The following is a 27437-nucleotide window of genomic DNA, read 5'->3' as shown; positions in this document are numbered from 1 at the left end:
GCAAGGCAATCAGAATCTTCCCAAAGACATGGAAATTGGAAACTTTTCTAACAATGCTTGTATTCTTTTAGTAACAGATATGGAAACAAGGCTAAATAGCACTTAGTTGGCAAAAAAGTAATTAGTTAACATAGAAAACCATCAGAGCCTCCCCCAAAGCTATTTAACCAGTAATTATCTAATCTTAAGGTCTACAAGAACTGCAAGTAATTTTTCTTTGTCACAATGTAGGGTTTCATTTGGGTAATGAAATTAAGTGTGATATTTAAAAAAAAAACATGTTTTTCTCCCCAGTAATAAAGGGAGAGATGGGCAAAATAATCTTATGTGTCATACACTAGTGTTATGTATATGAGTGAAAGGATGTTTTTGTTCACATGAGTAGACAAAGTAGGTGTTAAAGGAATTTTGGTTAGGAAGTAGGTAGAACTTTCTGATTAGAAGAAAAGATAGGTGACATAGATCCGGATGTTCAAGTAAAGTTTTGGAAATTTAGGACTTGAATAATGAATGAAAGAAAAAGTATTCAGTTATCACTTTCTGTGCCAGGTTCTGTGATAATTGCTGTGGATTCAAAAATAAAAAGCTAGTCTCTTTCTTCAATGAACTTAATAGAGGAAGATATTACATATAGTGATCAGGAAGAAAGTATTTTGGACAGGGAAGTAACAGGGACTATGAGGGGATGCAGAACTATTGGATATTGTGCTGCTTTGATTAGGGTTTCCAGAGCAAGAGATGGAAAAGGGTTAAAGTTGTTAAGTACTCTGTGGTCTGGTATGAAGTCAGCCAGGAGACAGCAATGTAGGACTTGAGTTAGACTAGAAAGTTCCTGAAAGTTTGCACAGGCAGCTCCCTTTCCTAAAGAGCATCAGTAAGGTCTGTGCCACCCAGAGGAATTTCTGAAATTCTCTACTACCAAGAACTGTGACAGTAGCTGGGGCAAGGAGATCTAAAGATGCCCTTAAACAACTTTTAAAGACAAATTCAGGGATTTTTGAGGGAATTTTGGATGTTGAGACAAAACCCTTAGATGTGATAGAGGCCCTGGGACACTGAGGTGTAAGGGAGACAGAAACCCCAAGGATATTTGAATTACCTTAGGGCCTGTGATGGGTGAGGAAAAGGGGATCAGAGGAGAAGGGTTGGAACTCTAATGGTTTTCTATATTAATTAATTATTTTTACTAACTAGGAGTTAAGCTTGATTGTTTCTGCATCAATTGATAAAGGAATACAAGTACTATTAGCACAGTTCCCAATTTTGGTGCCCTCGGAAAAATCCCTGATTGCCTTGTCCTAATGACAGCTGTTTTTCTAGCACTGGGAGGCTGGGATTCTCTCCCTTGCACCTCTTATTTCATCTTCAGAATCTACTGTTCTTTTGAGCTCTAAAACTTTCTGATTTTAAATTTTTCTTGTTTTTTGACTTAGCCTTTGCTGTGTTCCTTAGCCTTTGCTGTGGAAAATGACTCTCATTTCTCCCATAGGCCCTGGGAACTCTGCCTCCAGACCAACTTTTGTTGATCTCATTAAGAGTGAAGGAAGTACCAACGTTCATGCTGAAGAGTGGGAAAGCCTCTTTGTCCCTCACTGCTTCTATGGAGGTGTTTGTTTATCACCCCCAGGGGACTTCTCAATCCCTATTTTCACTGAATTCGGTGAGCATCTAGCCTTTCTGCTTTTCTGGGATCACAGATCAGAAAACATCTAAGTTGAGGTGACAATGAAAAGTGGAAATGTCAGAATTCATGCATGTTAGGATTTGAATTCAAATCCTGACTATCCTACTTAGTATGGGTTACCACTACCACTGCCACTGCCACCATTGGATTGGGAGTCAGAGGACTCCAGTTTGAGCTTCATCATTGCCATTTATTGTTTACATGAACTTGAGAAAATAATTTCACTTCTTTGAGCCTCAATTTCTCAAGAGGACAATATTCATTTCACTACCTCTATCTTAGATTTTTGTGATAAAATTTATTGTAAACCTTCAATTTCTCTATATGTGTATTAAACTACATAATATTTTTTTATTCCTGATAATAATGATGACAATACCAACAATGATAGTAATAAGAAATAGCAGCATATTACACTTGAGAGGTCAAACACCTCAGGATGTCTAGATTCCTTCTTACAAATTGGCCAGGAAAATCAGGGCTCCATAATGAAATACCTAACCCCTTACATTTAAGAGTTGTAGGGGTAGGGATGCATAGTGGATGATAGCCCCTTCTGGTGAAATGCACAATAAAGGAGCAGAGAGATTAATGGAAAGTCAGGAAAGGGCAATAGAAAAATAGAATAAATAATGTCAGAACTAAAAGAGATCTTAGTACAAAGTTAGAACTGAAAGTAAACTTAGAGAATATGTAATCCAAAAAGGCATAACAGCTACCATGTGTATGACACTTAAAGGTTTGCCAAGAACTCTACAAATATTATCGTATTTAATTCTTGCAACTTTGAGAGGTAATTGCCGTTATTATTAGTCTTTTACAGATAAGGAAACTGAGGTAGACAGAGATTAAATGATTTGCCCAAGGTCACACCACTAGGAAGTATCTAAGACCACATTTGAATCCAGTTCAAATTTGAGGTTCTATTCACTGAGCCACCTAGCTGCCTTTTTTACTAGGAAATCAAATAACTCCCTGAGATCTAGAAGGCTCTGGAGAGGAAAGCGAGGCAGGTGACCTTGCACTGCTCTGTCTCTTACTTAAATTCAATTCACTTGCATATCATAGCATAGCCTGCTTAATGTCACAATCCTCTTCAAGAATGAAGGGTAGTCAACAACAACAAATAACTTTCCAGTAAGTATCAGGGATAGGGTCTCCTTATTCTAGCTCAGTGCTTCTCCCACTGGAATTTATAGCCTTGTCAGTATCTAAATCTCTGTACTAATTTTTTTTTTAACATGCAAAAAAATTTTTTTGTCTTTTGTCTGGGAAATTATCTCTGATTCCATAGTGGACATGAGGGGTGGGGTTGGTGAGATAATGTAAAGATTTACTTAATTAAGATTGTTCTAAGAATTGACTCAGAGGAAGATAAGTAGAACCAGGAAGACATTATTAGATGACAACAATGATGTAAATGGAGAAAAAAAAAAAGAAAGAAAAGAACAGAGGAAAAAAGAAAGGCCAAGAGATAAAGTACATTTCCCACCTTTCTTTGCAGAAGTGAAGATCTGTGGGTGTGGATATGGCACATGCTATTACACAGTCGGTGGTGTTAGTTGGTTTTGTTGAACAGCCATCTTTCTCTTTAAAAAATTATGATTATTTTTAAAATGAAGGATGACTTGTTAGATAAGGAAATGAGAGAGACATATTTAGCAATGAAGCTTGGATAAAACAAAAGTTACAAACAAATATAAAGAATAAAAATATTGTTCAAAGAGAAACAGTTGACATAAAATTCAATTTTTATGTTTATATTCCATTAAGTGAGGGATACCTATTCTATTTTTTTCATTCAATTTCAATGCCCTGAAAACTGGCAGAAAATCAGATTAATGTTGCTTATGTGTTTATTTATATGTATATTTTTTTCATCAAGGTACTGTCAATGAGTGCTCAGCTAGCTACCTCAGCAACTAAACTACACATATCACTCTCCCTGGAACGGTAAGATTTTATTTCCTTTTTGTTGTGCTTTTAAATATAGAAGGACTTGCATTATCCACTTCACAGTGCCTTTTGAATAGAAGCAAAAAGGAATTTAGAGATCATCTAGTCTAATCCTTTTATTTTACAGATGAGGAAACTGAAACTCTGGGAGGTTAAGTCTCTTGTCCAAAGTCACAGAAGTGAAAGTGATGGAGCCAGGATTGAAAATCAGGTCAAAAGACCTGGAAAAGGGTGGGCCAGAGAGAGGATCCTTGAGGAGGAGTCCTTCAGAGCTAGAGACACCAGTCCTCTTTCTACTTCCTCATACTAGAGACTTAACTGGTGTTAACTTATTGTAACCAAATTGAACTTTTCAGAGACAATCATAAAGAAATACATTTCTGAGTCTATTATTGTAGAATACTTTGTTCATTTTTACTTGTTATTATTTATAATTTCTCTATTTAGGTAGGTAATATTATCCCTGTTTTACAGATTAGAAAACTAATACCCAAAGAAAGGAAGTGACTTGCTTATGCTCACATCTGGGAAGTGTTAATACTTAAATTCATGTCTTTTGACTTTTAAATCATTTACCCCTTTTATTCCACCAACCTACATTCTATTGCTGTTGGTATTGAGAATATATTTTCTCTTTTACACAGTCATTGCTTACATTTTTTAATCCTTTTACTAGGATAAAAATATTGGTTTTTCTATAGTCTCTTAAATATCTCTCAATTGGTGGCAGGTTGATTGCTAAAACAGTAGATCAGATTGAACAAAGTTAGTATAACTATTGGTTATGCCTTCTTCCCTCCCCCTATAAATGTTACTTATTTTATCCTTGGACTGTAAGTGTGATTATTATCTGCATTTTACAGATGTGGAAATTGAGGCATACAGACTTGCCCAGGGTCAAACAGCTAAAAAGTTTATGAGACCAGATTTTTGAACTCATGTCTTCCAGACTCCAGATGTAGTGTATTGCCCACTGGGCTATCTGTTTTCCTACATCTGAGTCTGAAAGTTTAGTCCCCTCTTTAGATAGAGTAATATGTACATTATATATGTTACAATATATATGTTGTTGTTTGTCCTCATTTTCGAAGATGACTAGGATATCAGGGAGGTGAGGTCATGATATGCAAGTGAATTGTGTTTGAATGAGAGAAGGCTGTGCAAAGTGACCGGCCTCATTTTCTCCTCTGGAACTATCTGGGTCTAGTGGCCAGATAGATATCAGAATGACTGGGAATGGCCCTGAATGCAGGAGGAAACCTTGGTCTTTTTAAGCTAAGATTTTTAATAGGTCTCAGTTTGAGGGAACACCCATTCAGTGATCAAGATTAGGCAGCTTATATATGTGTACATATTACACACATATACACACATATATACAATGTACATATCAGTCTATAAATAAGTTATAGTTGCTCTGTATAGAATATACATATATATATATATTATATTAAATGGCATTTCATGCATTAAAGCACAGCCATTTAGTTATTCAAATGATTGGGACAGTTGGATCAATTACACTACAATTGATTCATTATGCTTCCCTAAGCTAAATCTTACCTCAAGACTGTGAGATATATAGATTGTCAGAATTAAAGGGACCTTATAACAGAGAAAGTCAGAATTGTAGAGACCTTAGAATAGAGAATGTCACAGCTAGAAGGCCCTTAGAAGGTACCATAACAAGAGGCAGAGGAACCCAAGAATACAGAATTTGGAGTTCGAAGCTTCCATAATACATAATAATCAACAGTGTCAGAGATGAGAGGGACCCTACACACCATCTAGTTCAACTCCTTCATTTGATAGAGATGGAAATTAAAGGCAAAAAGGAACTATCATATTAAGCTAGTGGCAGAGCCTAGGCTAGAGTCTAGTTCTGACTCTTAGTCCTGTGCACTGGTCATGCTACCTTCTATTGCTCTTGGTTTGGTGACTGGCCCTGAGAATCCAGTTCAGTCCTGTTTGTGCTTTGGGCAGACTGCTCTGGCCTCAGTTCTGATCAGAACTGTGTGAAAGAGGAAAGGCTTAGGTGCAATGGCCAAGGGAGATTTTAGGATTAGGGAACTACAGGTTGAACCCAGTGCCTCAGAAATTCCGTGCAGTTCTGGGATTCTTTATTTTTATTTTTTTTTCTTGTTTCTGCTACAAAGACATTTAATGCCCAAGAATATATTTGACTACCTCGGTGAAGTGATCCCCAAACTTGGGTATTTATCTCTCTAGCTCTTGTTTATTTCATCTCATAAAAGAAAGTAGTTGGGTGCCTGACTTGACTAGATGAGAAGCGCCCCCCGCCTTTTTCATTTTAGGGCCTTGATGATCTGCCAGCCTTGATGCAGCTAACTGGAGACAGTGGAAGGCATGCTGGGCCTAGAATTAAATTTAAAATCTAGTCTTATATACTTACTAGCTGTGTGACTCTGATCAATCCACTTAATCTCTGTTTGTGTCAGTTTCTTGTTTTGTGGAATGAAGATAATAAAAGCATCTACTTCCCAGGGCTGTTGTGAGGATCAAAAAAGATGACATTTGTAATTACTGTAGCAACCAGTAGGTGTTTAATAAATTCTGATTTCCTTTCTTCCTCCCTCCCTCCCTTCCTTCCTTTTTTCCTCAGAGCCCACACACTGACCTTTGAATGCTAAGGGTCCCTCTCTTTCATCTCCAACCATTTGTTCTCACCAGCTAGCATTCAAATCCCCCTTGCCATATTTCTTTTTTTTAGATTGGCCTGAGACAGGCTTACCCTGGCACATTTGACTTTTTCAATGGCTGAGCAGATTGTCTGACTCTGCAGTGCAAAGAGACACATTAGTGTTAAGTGTCAGAGAAGAACAATTGGCTTATTCTTGAGTTAGAGTTTTGTTTACATCTCAACTCTAATCAATGGTGTATGGATATTAGGCTTCCTCTCTTTAAACTCCTTGTCTGTTAAAAAATTATAATTGTTGGTTGACACAGCCCCTTTTTCTATCCTTTCCCAAATCTCCTGTGCCTCAAGGTTATGGTTTAGGTGATAAACTAATCCCTACCAATGTGTTCTCAGATAATCAGCTATTCCCTTCCAAGGCATTTAATACCTTAACCCTTAGTAAGTAAGAGATTTATTTTTAGTCAAGGACTTCAGAAAGCACCTAGTCTGGAAGTTCTAATCTGGGGTCCTTGAACTTGGGCATCTGTTTAATTATTTTTTGATAACTGTATTTCAATATAATTGGTTTCTTTTGTTGTCCTATATATTTTATTTGCATTTAAAAGCATTATTATGTGAAATGTTCTATAGGATTGACCTGATTGCATATATATATATATATATGCACACACACACACAGACACACACACAGAGTTGAACTCTCATAGTATATTCTCTTCATTTTACAGGGGAGAAGCTAGTGGCCCAGAGGCCACAGTGAATTAAAAGCAGAATAATCTCTTCCAGGGACAGGGACATAGAAGATATTCTAAAAGAATTCTCCTCAAACCACAGCCTCTTCATATATATCAGAACTATCTACAATTCCCTTTTCCCATTCCTTTTCTTTTTTTCTCTTTGTTCTCAGAACCAAAAGGATTTGTCTCTCTCTGGGCCCCACAAAAGCCAGCTATCCAAACTAGCCATTGTGATTAGTGTCTAGGGCTGCCCTCCCCTGTCTTTTCTTTCTTCTGGCCCTTACTTGTTTCCTTGGGATATGGAGGTCAGCTTTGTATAATGGAAATAATGGTGGATTTGGAATCAAGAAACTTGGCTTCAATTCTTGCCTTATCATTTCCTAGCCATGTAACATCAGGTAAATTACTTTCTGTTGAGCCTGGAGTCAGGAAGACCTAGTTCAGTCCAATGGCCATTTATTAAGTGCCTATTGTGGCACTTAATTTAGCAAGGGACTATGCTAAATGTTAGGCATCCAGTTAATAAATCTAGTTAATAAAAAGAAAGACAATCCATATCCTGAGTTCAAATCTGGTTTCAAACATTTACTAATTAGCTGTGTAACCCTGCATAGGCAAGTCATTTCATCTCTGTCTGCCACAAATTTCCCATCTGTAAGATGGAGATAATAAGAAGATCCACATCTCAGGGCTGTTGTGAGCATCAGATGAGGAGATATTTATAGAAAGATTAACTAGCATGGTGCCTGGAACATTGTAGAAACTTAATAAATATTTTTTTTCTTTCTTCTCTGGGTCAGAACTTTTTTTTAGCTACAAAATGAAAGGTTTGGACAACATGATCTCTAATTATAGGAATAAAATTTTAGAGAAATGTATGGGTTTGGAGGAAGCTCCAGGACTTACATTCTGCTTTGTAAGCTCTCCCCTGTTTTCTCTTTGGGAGACCTAGACACACAATCCATAACCTGTCAATATTTCTCTTTATCTCTGCAGACTCACTACCAAATTGGTTTCTTCCTATTCTTCTAACTTTGATGTAAGTTTTTGGGGAAGGCCTTGGGGTTGAAAGGGAGTGGGTTACTCCTGGATCCAATCCAGAACACCATAGATTGCTTATGTGGAAAAATGGGCTTAGCCACACAGTCCCTACTGTTTTCATTAACCCCAATCCTAGAAAGAACATGTCCCTGGGGTTCAGAGAATCAGAGTACAATCACTTTGAGAGTCTGAGATGCTATAGGGAAGGCAGTCAGATGTACAGCAGATTCAAGAAGGCAGCTGCACCCCAGTTGATGCTGTGTTTTAAAGTTATACATGGTAAACTTTCTTCTCCTCCTATCCCCTCTCCATCTTCTACCCTTTGATGCATATCTTTTTCCCTTTCCAATTTACTGCTCATGCATACTGTGACTTGAAGTTCCTGGGATAATTTTGGAGCCCAGTGTGGGCCAATGAATGACTCTCCACAATCCCATCCATTCTCTCAAATGATCCTCACAATAAGGCATGTCTGCTAACATCCATTTTTAAAGAAGATGCAGGAAGGTATGGAGACTGAGCTAATGGCTAATGTGCAACTCAAATCTAGCATTCACAACTCTTAATTACATGTCTTTTCTACAGTAGCAGACTGATGTACCATTTTAGCTCTGGATAGAACACAACTGTTTGGTGTAGAGATTAACTAGGATTCTTGAGTGCCAGAATTTGGTGATCCTTGGAAACCTGAAAAAGGAAATTTTAGAACCAATATAAAGTTATTTAACTTTATCAAATGAGGAACTAGTTGTCCCTAGGAAGTTCGGGGTGAAAGAATGAACAGGTTCTAGAAAGCTTTAGATAAAAGCATCTAGATCAATGATGATGATAAATTTCTGGTGGTTTTTTTTTTCCTGAGGCAATTGGGGTTAAGTGACTTGCCAAGGGTCACACAGCTAGGAAGTATTGAATCTCTGAGGGCAGATTTGGACTCAGGTCCTCCTGACTTCAGAGCTGGTGCTCTATCCACTGTACCACCAAGCTGCTCCAATCTCTGGTGATTTTTAAAGGAATTGTCAGGTTTTGGATGACAGGTGCATTGAGAACCAATAGTTAATGGAGGACATATACTACCTTTTGAACCTGTTTCTTTCATTCATATGACAAACATTAAATGCTTGCTATGTGATAAATACTGGAGATGTAAAAAAAAAAAAAGCAAAAACAGTATCTGTCCTCAAGGACTTTACATTCTAATCAGTGAGACAAGATGTGACTATGTCGATAAATAGAAGCTATATAGAAAGTAGATACAATGTAATTTTAAAGGAGAACAGCTTAGTAGTTAGGGGGTGGGGAGAATAACCAACAAAGGCCTTCTGCAAAAAAGTATCACTTTAACTGAGACTCCAAGAAATCAATGAATCCTAAAAGAAGTGGAGAGGAGGAGGGATCGTGTATTAGGCATGGGGAACCCTTGGTATAAAGGCAGGAAAAGAACCAATAGGTATTGAAAACTAGCAAGTACGTCAGTATAAATTGTCGAGTTTGTGGAGGGAAGTAACGTGAAGAAGATTGAAAAATTAGGGAGGAGGCAGGTGGTGAAGAGCTCTAAATGCAAGAGGAATCTAAAATTCATCTTAGAGATAATAAGGAAACTTGAGTTTATTAAGTAGATAGAAAAGACATAGATCTTAATGTTAGGAAAACCATCTTTGTAGCTGTGGAGGATGGATTGGAACCCAAAGGAATTTGATGCTAGGAACTTAGTCAGAAGGTGTGTGTGTTTCTCTCTCTCTCTGTGTGTGTGTGTGTGTGTGTGTGTGTGTGTGTTTGTGGGTATACACATCCACATATATTCTTCCTTTTTCATTGGATGGTTGAAGTAGAAGGTAGAGAAAAAAAATACTTGTTAATTTAAAAAATAATAAAAAGGCTGTTTCAATAGTCCAATTAATGGTGGTTGTATGAGTGGAGAGAAGGGGATATATAAGAAAAATATTGTGGAGAAAGAAACAAGATTTGGCAACTGATTGGATATTGTGGGGTGAGTAAGAGGGAAGAGTTGAGGATGACTCTGAAATAATGGGTGATTGGAAGAATGATGGTTCTTCAATATTAGAAAAGTTTAGAAAAGGGAAAGATTTTAAGGAAAATATAATATAAAAGTGTTCCAGTTAGAACTGGACATGAAAGTGAGTTGAATAATGAAGAGGTGACCTTGAAGCATTAATAGTTTGTAGGTCATATGAAAGGTTGATAAAGCCTTTTCCCCCCACAATAACCCTGTGGGTTTGGTAGTTTCAGTTTCAGTTGCTCTCATTTTATAGAAGAGGAATCCAAGATTTAAAGAAGGGGAATCGTGTGTACATGGGCAGTATACTGATAGATGTTGTTTGTCTAGGAAGCCTCAGAGCTGAGACTGGAATCCAGGTTCTCACACAAGGTCAAACATGCTATATATGTACTGTTAGAAGCTCTCCTTAAATAGCTCATATGGCTGTCTGAAGGCAGAAGGCAGAAGGATCTTTCTCTCCTGTTTCAGCTCCTGGCAGGACTAGAGGCAAATCTACTGAGCTTCAAATGCACACTATAGGTCACACATTAGTGGAGGAAAGGAGACAACTGGACTTTAGCCATACCTGCCAACCCCTTTATGTATTCCATTTCAGGTTTCACCTATAGAGGAATGGCTCAGTGATGTCGTGCGGGCAGCCTACTTGCCAAAACTCAATGGTATGGAACATCTGAAATTGTCATTTTTATTTCCAGCTCTGTATTCCCATCCCTTCCTTTAGCTTGGTGCTGCTAGTTAAGGGTCTATCCATGGTTTCTCCACCACTGGTCATATAGCAGATACCTTTTAATTTATATGCATTAATGACTAATGTCTGGGATTGATCTCTATAGCAGTTTCTTAAGTAATTGCAACCAATTCAATACTTGGCCTACAATCCATAGATGAATAAAACCAATGAGATCTCTCCTGAGATTCCCAACTCTGTCTTCTCAAACAGGCAGGATTTACTTTTTGGAAATTGGTCAATCAACACACCTTTATTAATTGTTGTCTGCCAGGAATTGTGATAGATGTAAGATACAAAAGTGAAAGTGAAGTAAAAAATTATATCTGTATAATTATATATGAAAATATGCACGATAAATGCAAGATAGTTTGTGGAGAGAGAGGAGATTCAGGAAAGTCATTATGTAGAAAAGAGCTTGAGTTGAGTCTTAAGGCAATAAGGGATTGCTGAGGCAGATTTGAAAAGCTAGTACATTCTAGGAATGCTGAACATTCAGTGCAAAACATAAAGTTAGGAATTAGAACTTTATGGATGGGGTTAATGAGTAAGTTAGAATGGCTATCTTTTTAATTTCATAAACAAGACCCAGTGGAAAGCACAGAAATCACATGTAAGGGAAATAAGGGTGGGTCAATGGATAGAGTGCTAATCTCAAAGTCAGGAAAACCTGAGTTTGAATTTGGCCTCAAACACCCACTAGCTATGTTAAGTAATTTAACTTCTTTCTGTTTGCTTTAATCTGCTGGAAAAGGAAATTGAAAACCATTTCAGTATCTACCAAGAAAGCCCTATTTGGGGTGATGAAGAGTTACACATAACAGAATGAGTGAAAAACAGATTCAATATTACTGTGGGCTTTGATCACAAATTTGAGTGCTGGATCAGGGCCTCGGTTCCTGCTTCCTATTCTTAACCAGCATAGTTTTGGTCTGTCCACTAATTCTATCCTATGTGTCTGGCCTCAGAGTCTCCTGAAAAGGGGAACTTTGGATATTTTATTTTAAACATTGCCTTTACATTTATTTATACCATAAATATATAGCCTGGGTTGATAATTATTGGTAGCTGATCCCAGCTTTGGGGGTGGTGGTACATATTCCTTTCTGAGTCTATGTGCTCATAATCAGGTCCAATATTATCAGAGTTTTAACTTGACCCCAGTTTTCACACAGCTCCTTTTACTTAATGGCTGATTTACTGAAGTGTATTTTCCTACAGAAAATAGAGATTCCCCTTAAAATGGCACTGACTCATTAGGATGGCATGATCTCTGAGTCATATCTTCAACAGAGGGATGAGCGTTGAGTAAGCCACACTCATTGCATATCAGTGCAAGACTGTCATCCACATTGTGTCTTTTGGATAGAGCAAAACTAAGTGGTTATCACTATGGGGATCAAACACATGATCTTTGTGCAGAGTTCTAACCCACTGGACCAGTTAGGCACAGAATCGTATTAATGACAACTCTTACTTACATTGCTCTGTAGCTCTGAGTTGAAATCATCTTACAAACAATCACCTCAACTAATCTCCTAGTGAAATAAGGTGGGTGGTGTGATTTCTCCCCATTGTACAGGAAAGAAAACTCAGGTCTACAGATGGAAATCTATTGGCTTGAAGTTATTCAATGAATCAGTGGAGAGCTGGGAGAAGAATTTGTCTCCTAGTTCATGTCTCTGACAATTAGATTTAGCAGTTAACTTGCTTCACATCTCAGCTAATGTCTCATTTCCTAATTCTTAATAACAGTGGAATTGGAAGTAGGCATCCCTCTGCCTAAGATCCTCAATGTCAACTATGCAAATGCTGCTCTGCAGATCATTGAAGTAAGTAAGGCCTTTCATCTGGATGGGCTTTTCATTTTATAGTAGAGGGCAATATTTCATAATTCACTCCTTGAGGCAATTTAGATCACAGGACTTGGAACCAGAACAGATCCTTACTAGATGTGGTATTATAGTCAAGTTACTCAATCTCTCTGCCTCGGTTTCTGTATCTGAAAAATGGGCATAATTATACCTATCCTATGGTTGTCGGGAGGATCAAATCAGTTCACATATATAAAGTGCTTTATAAACCTTACACAATATAGATTCTAGCTTTTATTATTAGCTTTTTCTTTTGAACACAAAGTAGTTATCTTTCATTTTCTATTTTGATCTTCATAAGAGTGGTGTTCTGAAGTGGGCAGAACAAACAAGGATTATTGTCCTCATTTTATAGATGGGGGTAGGAAAGGGAAGGCACTTCAAAAATTACAGAAATAGAACATTTTTTGGGTCATTACTCTTGTAGTTTTTGCATAGGAAAGAAAATTGGCCTTGACATCAGAGGCTTTGGCTTAGAGTCTTGGCTCTGATATTTCTATAATCTTATGACTTCAGGCAATTTACTTAATATCCTGACCTATAAATGAGGAAGTTGGATTAGATTCTCTTTAAAACTTTTCCCCAGCTCTAAATAATAATGATGATAAGCAACAAACAATATATAATAATAATTGCAATATTTGGGTTATGTAGCTGCTAAGTAATAGAGCTGGGACCTAAAACCCAAGTCTCTCAAAAGATCCATCTCCTCTGAGCACCTCCTGTGCCCCTGGCCCTGTGCTATGTACAGTGAGGGGAACCTAAGAAAGGCAAAGCAAAAAGGGAATCAATAAATATTACTGAACTAAGTAACTAGGATCACTTAACAAACATTTCCCAAGTGTCTCTTTTGTAAGAGGGAATATTGGGCCCAGAGTAGTGATCCTGGAAATGACTAAGTCATAGTACCTATTATCATTGAGGTTATAGTCTGCTGAGGGTTTGTTGGAAATGTGTCTGGGAGGAGGTAATGGATCCGTATTTAATTGGTTCTTCCAGAATGCTGTCTTGCTGACTGTGGCTTCACGAGGCTGAGCTGATGGAGGAATCCCCAGGGCTATGGCACTTTCTGAAGATATGGGCGAGACCCTTGAGCCTTTCTGGTTTCCTCTTATTCTGATTCCCTTGTGGGTCTTAGAGTAGATAAAAAAAATCAACCCATGGGTACTGGACTGACCCTTTGTGGTTTTCTATGACCTCTTGAGAATGGTGCCCAGGACAACTCACACAAGTTCTTCCCCAGGAAAGTCTTTTAGGACATGGGGTCCAAACTGGGAGAGTATTCAGGGTTTACCCCTGTAAATGCTCTTATTTCAATAAAGGATTCTACTATTTCTGCATTCTCTGGCTGATTTTTTCTCTCTGGTCATACCCAATTCTCTTGGTTCTTTTCTTCCCTTCCTGGTAAACCAGCAACAGGATTTGGAGGGTGAGACAAAAATATCCAGGTTTCTTTACTGGCCTCAGATGATATGGTCAGTTCCTGATGGAAAATAACATTAGCTTGGGGCAGCTAGGTGGTACAGTGGATAGAACACTGGGCTTGGAATTATGAAGACTCATCTCCCTGGGTTCAAATCTGTCTTCAGATACTGGGCTAGTCACTTAATTCTGTTTACCTCAGTTTCCTTATGTGAGGAAATGAGATGGAAAAGGAAATGACAAATCACTCCAGTATCTCAGCCAAGTCATTCTTATTTACTTTGGGCAGTTGTGTGTGTGTGTGAGTGTGTGTGTGTGTGTGTGTGTGTGTGTGTGTGTGTGTGTGTGTGTGTGTGTGTTGGGGGACAGGGCAATAGCCTTACTTTTCTTAAAGAGAAGTATTCACCATGGAGACCAGAGATCTCTTGTAATGTAACTGAGATCTTCTGGGTAGTCATACTTCAGTCTTTCACAATTTAAAGTTTAATTTCATTAGTATGGACACAGTTACCTGTTGATACAAGTCCTCCATGTCCTAGTAGACAATCTTTATGAGAAGCTGTGTCAAAAAATAAGACAAGACAAAACAAAACAAAAAGCAAAAAACCCTCACAAAATAAAATCATCATTGTGCATCCAAGGTGCGAGTAGTGATGAGTCTCCCTGATGTAATTGAAGGTGTGGGCCAGTAGAACTATACTCAGATCCTTTCCAGATTGGAGGGGCCTGCTAGAGGTTATGTTTTACTGTCACCATCTTGGGGAGGTCCCTTCACACCCTCCAAGAGGAGAAATCAGAAGATGCTTTTAGCAGCAGAAAGGATCACATGACTGAGAATAACAAGAATCTGCTTCATGGCCTTCTCATGAGTCTTAAAGGAAATTGTGTAAAACTCTTGGCAGCTCTTTAAATGGTAGATCAGTGTCAGCCCTTTATTAGAAATGCAAGTTTGTTATTCTCAAAAGGAAGCAAAAAACAGTTTCTGCCCTCAAGGAGCTTACAATCTAAGAGATGAATAACATGCAAATAAACATATAAAAACCAAGCTACATATATTTTAAATAGTAAATTTTGTTTCTGACTCTTCCTAAGCTATGTGACTTTAGCCAAGTCACTTAAACTTTCCTGGCTTCAGCTTCTTCATCTGTTGGGCTCAACAGCTTCTAAAGTCTCTCCCAGCTCCAAATCTTGTGTCACTTTTTAACTTGCCCAGAATTACACAAGGAGTCAATGGTAGAGTTTGGACTTAAGTTACTTTCCCTGCCACTAAATCTGGTTCTCTCTTCCCCATACCATACCACCTAATGATGCTGATGAAGACAATAATAGCCTAAAATTCTCTCCAGAGGCAAAAATGATGCTGAAGAGATGAGAGGATTCATGCAGGAACTCTGCAGTCACTTCTGTTGTAAGGCAGTCTTGGTGGTTCTCAAAGACTGAAAACCAGATTTGATTTGGCAAGAATTGCTTGGACAAAAGGGCTGTTCTGACTCTGAGTCACCCAAACTGGAGATTGCAGATTGCTATCTCTAGCAGCCTAAATGGCTTGATTGAGCCTGCCCTTGGAGTGAGCTGGCGCCTTTATCCAAGCTAATCTTCAGGAAAGTCGTCTTAGGCAGAAGCCTGGAGGAAGTAACTCCAAACTCAAGCTTATTCTTATCAAAGGCCACCAGAAGGCCCAGGAGTTTCAATGATGTGTACTGCGATGGAATCTGAGTTGATTCTCACTTTGGCAGTCTGTAGGGCTCACTTTTATGTAAGAGGACAGAGAAATACCTACTAGATGGTGCCACCTTGGTGCCTTTAAAAAGAATGGTAGAATTTGAGAGCTGGATAAGACCTTGGAGATTTATGATCCCTCTGGTGCATCAATTTTGATAGATCTTCTTCAAAGAGGATATGGGCAGGAGACATTTTCAAGGGACAAAAGGAGGAGATAATAGTCATAGCTCTTAATAAATAATACCTATTTTAGGAAACTAGGCAAATGATTTTACTTTTTTGAGCTTTAGTTCTCTCCTCCATAATATGGTGATAATACTGTTTGTATTACTATCTTAGAGTTTCTATCCCTGATTGCCACTAACCAAGATGGCTGCAAGGAGATCACCACCACCATCATCACCACAGCACACAGTGTGTTATAATATCTGTTTGATCTTCTCTCATCCCTAAAAGAAGGGATAGACAGGGGTTATACATTTGACTGAGTTTCAGGGAAGGGAAATGATTTCAAGGTCATCTGGTGATGTGCCATTGACTGATCTGAGGTTCTAAGTCCTTACCTGGTGTACTTTCCTGTTGCCTACTGTAGTGGTTAATTTTATATCACTCTGGAGAAAGACCCATGGATTTGGAGGGGGGGGGAGAAATATTTCTAATTAGGAATTAGAATTTTAGAGTTTCCTTAGATAATATACTAGGCCGACTAGTATTCAGAGAGACAAAATAAATATGAGAATGGATAGTTAATAGAAGGATACTGTGCCAGGTCTAAAGTCAGGAAGGTTGGAGTTCAAATCAAGCCTCAGATGCTTATAAGCTATGTGACTCTTGAAAAGTCATTTAACTCTGTCCCATTTTATTTTCCACTGTAAAATGAGAATAGTGGTAGAATTTCCTAGGGTTCTTAAGAGGATTCAAATAAGATAATAATCGTAAAGCTCTTAAAACAATGCCTAACATAGAGTAAGCTCTGTGTAAATATTGCTTATGGTAATTATTATTATTTTTTAATGGTTGGGGCTAAATTGATGAATTAGTATGGGGTGATTTCTTATGTACTTGTTTGTACTGCTTGTATGTTGATTTTACTTGATGTTAATTTGCCTCATTTGGGTTATCTAGTTAGGATGGACTCCTTTAGAGAGCACTTATCCTGTAGTTAGAAGATCTGAGTCTGATGCTGTATGATTCCAGATAATTTTCTCTTGTCTCGATTTTTTTCACTCATCAGCCCTATAATTTTGACCTGTCTGAGTCTCAGTTTCTTCATTTGTGAAATGCGAGTGTTAGACTAGATCCTCTAAAAGATACTTTCTAGTTTTAGAGGTGGCTAGGTGGCCTAGTGGATAAAGTAGTGGTATGAGTCAGGGATGCTTTATCTAAATCTTCTGAAAATACTCTCATCAATAATAATAACCAGTAAGAGCATCATCACCACCATTATTATAATATTATAGTTATCACCATTAATATATCCATTTACCTTAGAAGAATAATCATTACAGGGTCAGCTAGCTGTGGATTGAGCACCAGATATAGAGTTAGGAGGAGGGGGTGTTCAAATTTGGCCTCAGCACACACCAGCTGTGTGCTAGTCACTTAACTCCAATTACTTTACAAAAACAAACAAACAAAAATAATCATCATAATAAGGAACATAATTAAAAACTTCATTATCATTTATTATATTATTAAACATTTTATTGATGTTCTTTTCTTTTTTCCACATCATCACTTTTATATATTTATATATTTATTTTATACATTGTATTTTACATATTGTCTCAGTTTATATATTGTTTCATATATTGTTACTGCTCATTCCCACTTTCCCCAATAGAATCTTCTCTTTTGCATGTAACTGTAGTTAAACAGAACAAATAAATACATTGGGAATACCTGAAAACATATCTAATTCTGTACCTCTAGTCCATTACTTCTCTTGCTAAGGGAAAGTCATATTTCATAGTCAGTCTTATAAAATTTTTTTACCTCCATCATGGCCTTTATCTAAGTATATTTTGATATGGAATTGATGCTTTATGTATTTCTCTTCTTTATTGCCATTTCTTTTACTCATGTAATACATAAGATATCCTGATATTGGAGCAAATTGATGACTCCTTTCATTATCTGAAAAGAATAGTTATATTACTCTTGACAGATCTTTTTCTGTTATTTTGGCTGCATCTTTTCCTCTTAGTTGCATCTTTAAAATGGTCTTGAAGTGAAATGCTTAATTGATTTTATCATCACACTTTATGTAAACCTATTTTTTTTTTTATTTATTTTTATTTTATTTTATAATTATAACATTTTTTGACAGTACATATGCATGGGTAATTTTTTACAACATTATCCCTTGCACTTACTTCTATTCAGATTTTTTCCCTTCCTCCCCCAAACCCCTCCCCCAGATGGCAAGCAGTCTTATATATGTTAAATATATTACAGTATAATTTAGATACAATATATGTGTGTAGAACCGAATTTTTTTTGTTGCACAGGAAGAATTGGATTCAGAAGGTAAAAATAACAGTTTACATTCATTTCCCATTGTTCCTTTTCTGGATGTAGCTGGTTCTTTCCATCATTAATCAATTGGAATTGGATTAGCTCTTCTCTATGTTGAAGAAATCCACTTCCATCAGCATACATCCTCGTACAGTATCATTGTTGAAGTGTATAATGATCTTCTGGTTCTGCTCGTTTCACTCAGCATGTAAACCTATTTTTCCTTCCACCATTTTTCATTTTACAAAGCAATATTGTTCTAAATCCTCCACTATCTTCTTCTATAACATTTTATCACATTTTAATGATTTATATTTTAAACTGATCTTGGTATCTTGGCTTTGGTGGTATAGTTGGCATATTTTTTCCACTTGTCAGGAAACCGACTGTTTACTATTGAGAGTAGAATTTCTTGGCTCTTTTGGTCTCTTCATTCTGATAGTTGCTTTACAAAAGTTATAACTCCTTTGAAAAGGGTGATAATCTGTGGTGATGCCTCTTCTTTTATCTATTTACCATGTTTGGATGCTACTAGTTTATTTGAATAAATCTAAATAAGAGTATGCAGTATTCTTTTCTCATTTGTATTCTTTCTTACAGTTTAGTATTGATTTTGATTTTTGAGAAATCAGTGTTATAAAAATTGATTTGAAAATGACTCCCTAAGCCATGTGAAAACAAACTGTTTAGAAATCTGTAAGAGTTATGATCAGTACAATTACCATGAATCTAAAGGACTGATGACAATAAATACAATGTATGTAATAATGACGATGCCAAAGGATTTAGGATGTGTAATGGTATATACATATATTTACACACATATGTATATGCATGTATGGACACATGCATACATATATATATATCTACATATATATATGCATGTATCTATATACACACAGATACACAGTTTTAGGCCCATAGTAGACACTTAATAAGTATTCATTAGGTTGGATATCTTTCCATCTAATTTTTTTTGTTTCCATTTTTCCTTTTTTTCTATCTATTTGTGACCTACCTATTGTATACAAATAGCCAACAAATGCTTTTGGCTTGGCCATATAGCTGTGATGAGAAATTCATTTTTTCTTTTGTTGTTTTTTTCTCCCAAGGGGTGGCAGAGAGACAAAATAGATTCCTGCTTATTTCAAAATAAAGAGGTGGTGGCTGGGTGATAGGGATGTGATATATTGCAAGCACTTTTAGATGAGATCATTGAATTATTAATGTTATTTAACTGTTTTACCCCATTGCAAAAGATCTCTTACAAAGTGGGGGTAATTTATAAATATATGTAATATAAAAAACCACATTAATAAAATTGAAAGTTACAAAAAAGAAAGTTACTCATACTGGTGACAAATTGTTTCTTTTATTGTAATATAATCAATTTTTGGGGGGGAGGGAACATTCCTTGAAGCTTGTCATGTTGAGCATTTCCTGACTTTCTTAAAGAAATTATGTATGATAATGATAACTGTTGGAGGGGATGTGGGAAAACTGGGATACTTATGCATTCTTGTTAGAGTTATGAAATTACAAAATGATGCATATCTTTTGATCCAGCAATACCACTACTGGAATTGTATCCCAAAGATATAAAAGAGGGAAACGGACCCATATATGCGAAAATGTTTGTAGCAGCTCTTTTTGTGGTGGTAAGGAATTGGAAATTGGGTGCCCATTAGTTGGGGAATGGTTGAATAAGGTATAGCATATAAATGTAATGGAATGTTATTGTTTTATAAGAAATGATGATCAGGCTAATTTCAGAAAAGCCTGGAATGACTTACATGAATTGATGCTGAGTGAAGTGAGAACTGAAGAACATTGCATACAGTAATGGCAAGATTGTGTGATCAACTATGATAGAATCTTCTCAGCAATACATCAATCTAAGATAATTTCAATAGATTTGTATTGGAAAATGCCATCCATACCTAGAGAAACATCTATGGCTACTGAATGTGGATCAAAACATTATTTTCACTTTTTTTCTTTCTGATGGTTTTCCCCTTGTGCTTTGATTTTTCTTTCATAAACATGAATAATTTGGAAATATGCTTAAAATGAATGTGCATCTATAACCAATATAAGCTTGCTTCCTGTCTTAGGGAGGGGAGAGATATATGAGGAAAGAAGAAAAAAAATGCCAAAAATATTGAATGTTTAAAATTATACTTATTAATTAAAAAATACTATTAAGTGAAAGAGTGTGTCTGGGGAATCTGAAATCTACAATTAAGAGTCCTGGGCTTTCAGAGGTTATATTAGGGTAAGGGATTAAACAATCCAGGAAGAAGTTCTGGACTCCCAAAGGGGATAGGTGTGGCCAGAGAGAAAGAACCAATCAAGAACAATGCTTAGACCAAAGAGAACAGAAAAAAGGCTAGAAGGAATCTCTAACAAGCAGGATGGCTTTGAAAGTTTTGACCTGGGACCTTTTGCCATATATTTTAACTGAATTTGTTATATACTAAAAAGAAAGAAAAGAAAACTGCATTTAGTAGAGATTCACAGTTTCATTTACAATTCCCCTCTTTTCCCTATTTTATTGTGTATATGAAAATGCCCATTTTATTTGGTATTTTTTAAGTTCAGAGCAACAACAAAAAATTAAATGGCTAGGCTTTTCTATGACACGATTGTCAAAAGTGGGAGAGAGACTTAGGATGCAGTTTAGCAAGTAAATGTGGCCTTGGATGAGGAGAGAAAAGGGGATCAAGGGTAGGGAATAATTTTAGCCCTTGATTTGCTAAGTGATTCTAAGCACATTACTTCTCTCTGAGCCTCACTTGTTATCTGTAAATTAAAAAGGTTTGAATTAGGTGCTTTCTAAGGTTTCTTCTAACAATCATTTTTACAGTTAAAGATTTTTTTTTTGACTAGCACTGTTCTTTTGAAAAAAAATTATTGTTGTTTTTTAATTTACAGAGTTTCTCCTTCATATCTTTTTTAAAAAAATTCAAAGACATGTATTTACAAATGCGAGATAAGTGCTGATAGTGTATACTGCATCCCACACGTGTAGTCCTCACCTCTTTACTGAGAGGAAGATGCTATGTTTCCTTATTAGTTCTCTGGGATCAATACCATCCCTTACATTTCTTCAGAGTTTGACTACCTTTTTTTTTTTTTTTTTTTTTTTTAAAGATTTCCCACTGCATCCAGGACAATCTCCTTTATATAGATATTTATGTGCCTCCTGGATCTAGATAGTTCTGGAAGAGAAAATGATGCTGATGGCCTTGCATAGCTCTCCTTTCCTGAAATCCAATTCACTTGAATTACATGGCATTACTTCTCTGATATCATGGTTGTCTTAGAGAATGAAGGACAAACAACAGCTTCTGTGAGTAGAATCTGGCCACCGAGGACCAGGCAGCAATGCAACTTCTTTGATTCTTTCCTCCCTCCCTTCTTCCCTCTTTCCCTTCTTCTTTCCCTTCATTCCCTCCTTTTCTTTTTCTACTCTTCCTTCCTCTCTTCCTCTCTTCTTTTTTCCCTCCTTTCTTCCCTTATTCTCTTCCCTTTTTTTCTTTCCTTCTTTCCTCCCTTGTTCCTTTCCCTTCCTTTTTTTCCTTCCTTTTACTTCTTGCTTAGGATATTTCCATAGCCTTTCAGCTGGCTTTCATGCCTCCATTCTCTCTTCTCTACAATCTGATTGTTGCTGCCAGTTTAATTTTCTTAATTCATAGTTCTGATCAATTCACCCGCCATTCTTCAAAACTTTCAATAGTACCAAAGAAGCTTTCAAAAAGTTCTCCACATTCTAACTTTATCCTATCCAGCCTTATTTCTTAATTGCTTTCTGTGTGTGTGGGGGGCAACTAGGTGATGCCATGGATAAAGTGCCAGGACTAGAGTCAGGAAGACTGAGTCTTCTCTGAGGTTTGGGCACTAACTCAATTGTATGATCCTTGGCAAATCACTTAACTCTGCTTGCTTCATTTTCCCCAGCTGTAAAATGATCTGGAGAAGAAAATGACAAACTACTCTAATACCTTTGCCAAGAAAGTCCCAAATAGGGTCATGAAGAATTTGACATGATTGAAATGACAGAACAACAGCTATCATTTATTCAAATCCATCCATTCATTATTCTCCAAACACATCCCTTCCTTTCTGGTCTCCTTGTTTCTGCTCATTCTGTTTTCTATTCCTGTACTTTACTATTCCAAATCCTTATCTCCACCTGTTGAAATACTACACTCTTTAAATACAACCTCTTCTAGGAAGTCTACTTTAATCCTTCCCGTAGAATTATATTTGTACCTCTCCTCTGGCGTTTAGCTATGTTGTAATTTACTTAGTAGTGTTTCTACCTTATCCCACCCACAAGCTCAGAGACTATAGGACTCAGAGACTGAGGACGAGACTATACATTATTTATCTTCATCTCTCTTTGCAGTAGGATAAATTGCAAACTTTTAAACCAGGAATTTATAGCCCTCTGTAATCTGGCTCTAATTTACATTCCCAAATTTATTTCATGCCATTTCCTTTCACTCTTTCTGTTTTCTAACTGAAGTAGACTAATCTTGTCTTTACTTCTCCTGCCTTTTCACATTCTCACAGGCCTTTAACTGGTTCCATGTATTATTTATGTAAGCTGCCCCTGTGTCTGGAATGCACTCCCTCCTCATAACTATGGCAAAAGTCCTTCTTTTCTTTCAAGGTCCAGATTAAGTACAGACTCCTCCATTAAGCTTTTCCTGATTCCCCTAGGTAGAAGCAATTTCTCCCTCATCCAGTTTTGTGAGGTAATTAAACAGTTTTTATCTTAGTTTTATTGTTCCAATTTAATTTTTTATTGACTTCATTTATGAACATATCAATTTCCTAGACCCAATTAGCAAGCCAACCCTAATAACAAAAAAATTTTAAAAAGGAGAAAAGCACTTTACTTAAATATAGCCAACATGTCAAACATACCTGACAGTGAGTATGATAATCTATATCTATAGATCTCCACATTTGCAATAAAGGGGAAAAATGAGGATAAAAATTTATTAAGCATCTACTATGTGCTGTTGTTATTCTTCATTTTCTTTTTTTCTTTTCTTTTTTATTGAAGCCTTTTATTTTCAAAACATATGCAAGGATAATTTTTTTTTTTTTACCACTGACCCTTCCAATTTTCCCTCTTCCTTCCACCCCCTCTCCTAGATGGCAAGTAATCCAATATATGTTAAACATGGTAAACTGTATATGTAAATCCAATATAGGCATACATATTTATACAATTATCTTGTACAAGAAGGATCAGATCAAAAAGGAAAAAAAATTGAGAAAGAATAAAATTCAAGCAAACAACAAAAGAAGTGAAAATGCCATGTTGTGATTGATACTCAGTTCCCATAGTCTTCTCTCTGGGTATAGGATGGCTTTATTCATCACAAGATCATTTGAACTGGCCTAAATCATCTCATTGTTGAAATGACTCACATCCATCAAAATTGATCACTGTATAATCTTGCCATTGCCATGTACAATTAAATCCTGGTTCTGCTCACATCACTTAGCTTCAATTCATATAAGTTTCTCCAGTTCTCTCTGAAATCATCCTTCTAGAACAATAATATTCCATAACATTCAAATACCACAATTTATTCAGTTATTCTCCAATTGATGGGCATCCACTCAGTTTTCAGTTTTTGCCACTACAAAAAGGGCTGCCACAAACATTTTTGCACATGTGGGTCCCTTTCCCTCCTTTAGGGTCTCTTTTGGATATAAGTCCAGTAGTAATACTGGTGGAACAAAGGGTATGCACAGTTTGATAACTTTTTGGGCATAATTCCAGATTGCTCTCCAGAATGGCTGGATTCTTTCACAACTCCACCAGCAATGCATCAGTATCCCAGTTTTCCCACATCCCCTCCAACATTCATCATTATCTATTTCTGTCACCTTAGCCAATCTGAGAGGTTTGTAGTGGTATCTTAGAGTTGTCTTAATTTGCATTTTTCTGATCAATAGTGATTTAGAGCATCTTCTCATATTACTAGAAATGGTTTCAATTTCTTCATCTGAAAATTGTCTGTTCATATCCTTTGACCATTTATTAATTTGTCCTTTATTTTCGAAGAGGACCACTGATATCACAGATAATGTGTTAAGTTGCTCTTGGATTTGATTTAACTAAGCCACAGTCACCAAAAGTCTTCCAAAGTTACCAAAGTTCAGTGGCAGGACAAAAGTCAAGGTAACTGGTGATGGTCCAGGTTGCAGTGGAAGATATTAGTATCTTCAATGTCTGACCAAACTCTAAGCACTCCACAACACCTGCTTTATCCACTTTCGTGGCTGTTGCAACAAATTGTTCTTATTCACCATTGCACTGGGAAATCTTCATGTGTTTGGGATACATTCCCCTAAATCATTGACAGATTTGAAGCCTGTCAATTACTGTCAACCTGCTTTAGCCTGCCTGTTAAGAAAGGTTCCTGGGGTGTGACTACTGTGCATGCTTCATCTTTTGGGAGCCACAATTGAGAGGTAGGTGAATCAGATGGCCATGAGGGGTAGATAAGCAACCCTAAGAAGAGTTGAGCAAGCCCTCACACTCCATGTGTTACTCCTCCTGATTATCCTATACACCCTACTATATGCTAGATACTATGTTAAGTACTTTTGAGATTTTATCACATTTGATCTTATAAAAACCTTGTGAGGAAGGTGCTATTATGATCCTCATTTTCAGTTGAGTAAACTGAGTCAGACAGAGGCTTAGCATCATTTAAGGTGTGGTTTGAACTCAAGTTCTAAATGCTTTTAAAAATGACACTCATTTTCCAAATACTACTCTCATCCCATAGGAGAACTATAGTTAACCAAAGGAGTACAGTTAAGCAAAACAAACCAATAAGTTGAATATGTATCCCTTATACTATACCTGTGGTGCAATCCAACACCTCTCTATCAAGAGGAGTAATGGAGTATTTTGCCATCAGTCAAAAGTCTCATTGATCTCAGTTTTCATGTCTCTAGACAGTTAGAGACAACCCAATGGCATGGATAGAGCATTGATCCTATTGTCAGCAAAGTATAACTCAAATACTTATTACCTGTGTGACCCTGGGTAAGCCACTTAACTTCTGCCTACATCAGTTTTCCTTATATGTAAAAGGGAGATAATGATAGCACCTATCTCTCAGGGTTGCTGAATTGCAAAGTATATATATAGCTCAATGCTTGGTATATATTAAATGATATACAAATGTTAGTATGATTATTTTTATAGAATATTGTTCTGGATCTCCTATGTGCCCCCTCCCTGTCTCCTTTATAGTATACCTATTTTTATTCATGTTATATTTTCTCTTTGGTTATGTTGTAGGCTTCTTGAGGGTAGGGATTTTGTCATTTTTCATTGATAAAAATCCAGGGCTGAAGATAACTGTATAAATATTTATACATCTATTGAATTTAGCATATATTTTAACATATTTAACATGTATTGAACTACCTGCCATCAATGGGAAGGGATGGGGGGAAGGAGGGGAAAATTTGGAACACAAGGTTTTGCAAGGGTTAATGTTGAAAAATTACCGATGCATATATATGTTTTGAAAATAAAAAGCTTTAATTAAAAAACAAAACAAAAACAAAACAAAAAAGAAGAGAGTTCCATATTAAAAAAATAAAAAATAAAAACCCAGAGCTGAATCCAATAGTACATAGTGAGTGTTTATTAGCAGTTTGTTGAATTTTGCACATTATAACTATTTCATTGAATTAATTGAATTAAAAGACACATTTCTTAGCCTAAAGGAATACATTTCAGATATTTTGCCAATCAGAAAGAAGACATTTTTGGATGGGTGGGGGCCCCACACATTCCCCATAGTATATGAACATATGCAATGTTAAATAGTCTATTTACCTAATTAATATAGGGCTAGCACTACTCAAATTGTGTTTTCCTTAAAAATAATAACACATTTCAATAACATGTTAAAGTTTATAGAATGCTTTCTATACAATTACTTTGTAGGAGAAGGTATTACAAATGTCATTATTACTATTTTCTTTCTTTCTTCCCCCCCCCCCCCTAAGGCTGGGGTTAAGTGACTTGCCCAGGGTCACACAGCTAGGAAGTGTTAAGTGTCTGAGACCAGATTTGAACTCGAGTCCTCCTGAATTCAAGGTTGGTGCTCTATCCACTGCGCCACCTAGCTGCCCCTATTATTTTCTAGATAAGGAAAATAGCCTCAGAGAAGTGACTTGTGCAGGGTCATAGAGATAATAAATGTTAGGATTTGAACCCAGCTCTCTTGACAACAAATCAGTGTATTTGACATTACTGGGTCCTGCCTCCCACCCCTTTATGGTCGTTCACTATGTTTTTCCCAGCCTCAACCACAGCTAGACAGAACTATGGTGATGGTCCTCAGTGGGTTCATTTGGGAAGGGAGGCTTCCATCTCTTTGTAGAACAGGAAAGAGCCTGGATTAGCCAGTGACCTGGGCTGGTCAAGCTACTAGTCTCAGGGAACAATCCCTCATCCTCAGGAATGCCTGATAACAACTTGGGCTGATTAAATACAGGTCTATATGATATCCTTTGAAGAATGCAAGGTTGTGGTTAATCATTTCCATCAGATTTAGTCACAAACCACAAAATACTGTGGTTTGAGATTCTGGGTTTTTTGTTTTTGTTTTTGTTTTTCTTTTCCTGCTGAGGAAATCCTAATTCTGACCTCTCTCAATTACCAGATTTCTCTTTATCCTCCCTACTAGTGCCCACATAATATAAAAAGGAAAGTCTTGCTTCAAAATATCCACATCCAGAGGTCCAGGGGAAGGACCTCCCTGGGCTGGAAAATACCTGGAGAAGCAGTGCAACCAGACCTTGTTTTACCCAGTGCCTGGACAGGTAAAGTGATGCGACAGGTTCCTTGGGGATGGCTCCCCGGTTAGCCTTGGCCCAACCTAGCAGGCTGAGTTGTGTCTCTGAGTGTGCTGAGATCACAAATTTGGAGACTGACAGAGACACCTTGGTGAAAAGGCAAGTGCTTGGATTTGGAGGCAGAGGACTTGGGTTGAACTCCCATCTCTGATCCATATTAAGTGTATG

General features: G+C 36.9%; 1 protein-coding gene across 1 annotated transcript in view; it reads left to right on the top strand.

Moving 5' to 3' along the window:
• BPIFB3 (BPI fold containing family B member 3) overlaps nucleotides 1-13931 on the top strand; it is a 32402-nt gene extending 18471 nt beyond the window's left edge. The window contains exons 10-15 of the mRNA XM_074284816.1: nucleotides 1490-1660; nucleotides 3570-3637; nucleotides 8033-8075; nucleotides 10690-10753; nucleotides 12577-12653; nucleotides 13695-13931. Of these exons, the coding sequence (XP_074140917.1) occupies nucleotides 1490-1660; nucleotides 3570-3637; nucleotides 8033-8075; nucleotides 10690-10753; nucleotides 12577-12653; nucleotides 13695-13730 (459 nt within the window). The 3' untranslated portion in view covers nucleotides 13731-13931. The remainder of the gene's footprint in view (nucleotides 1-1489; nucleotides 1661-3569; nucleotides 3638-8032; nucleotides 8076-10689; nucleotides 10754-12576; nucleotides 12654-13694) is intronic.
• Nucleotides 13932-27437: the final 13506 nt, after the last annotated feature.

This window comes from Sminthopsis crassicaudata, chromosome 2, assembly GCF_048593235.1.
Source record: "Sminthopsis crassicaudata isolate SCR6 chromosome 2, ASM4859323v1, whole genome shotgun sequence".
Taxonomy (NCBI): Eukaryota; Metazoa; Chordata; class Mammalia; order Dasyuromorphia; family Dasyuridae; genus Sminthopsis; species Sminthopsis crassicaudata.
This window is presented reverse-complemented; position numbering and strand designations above follow the sequence as displayed.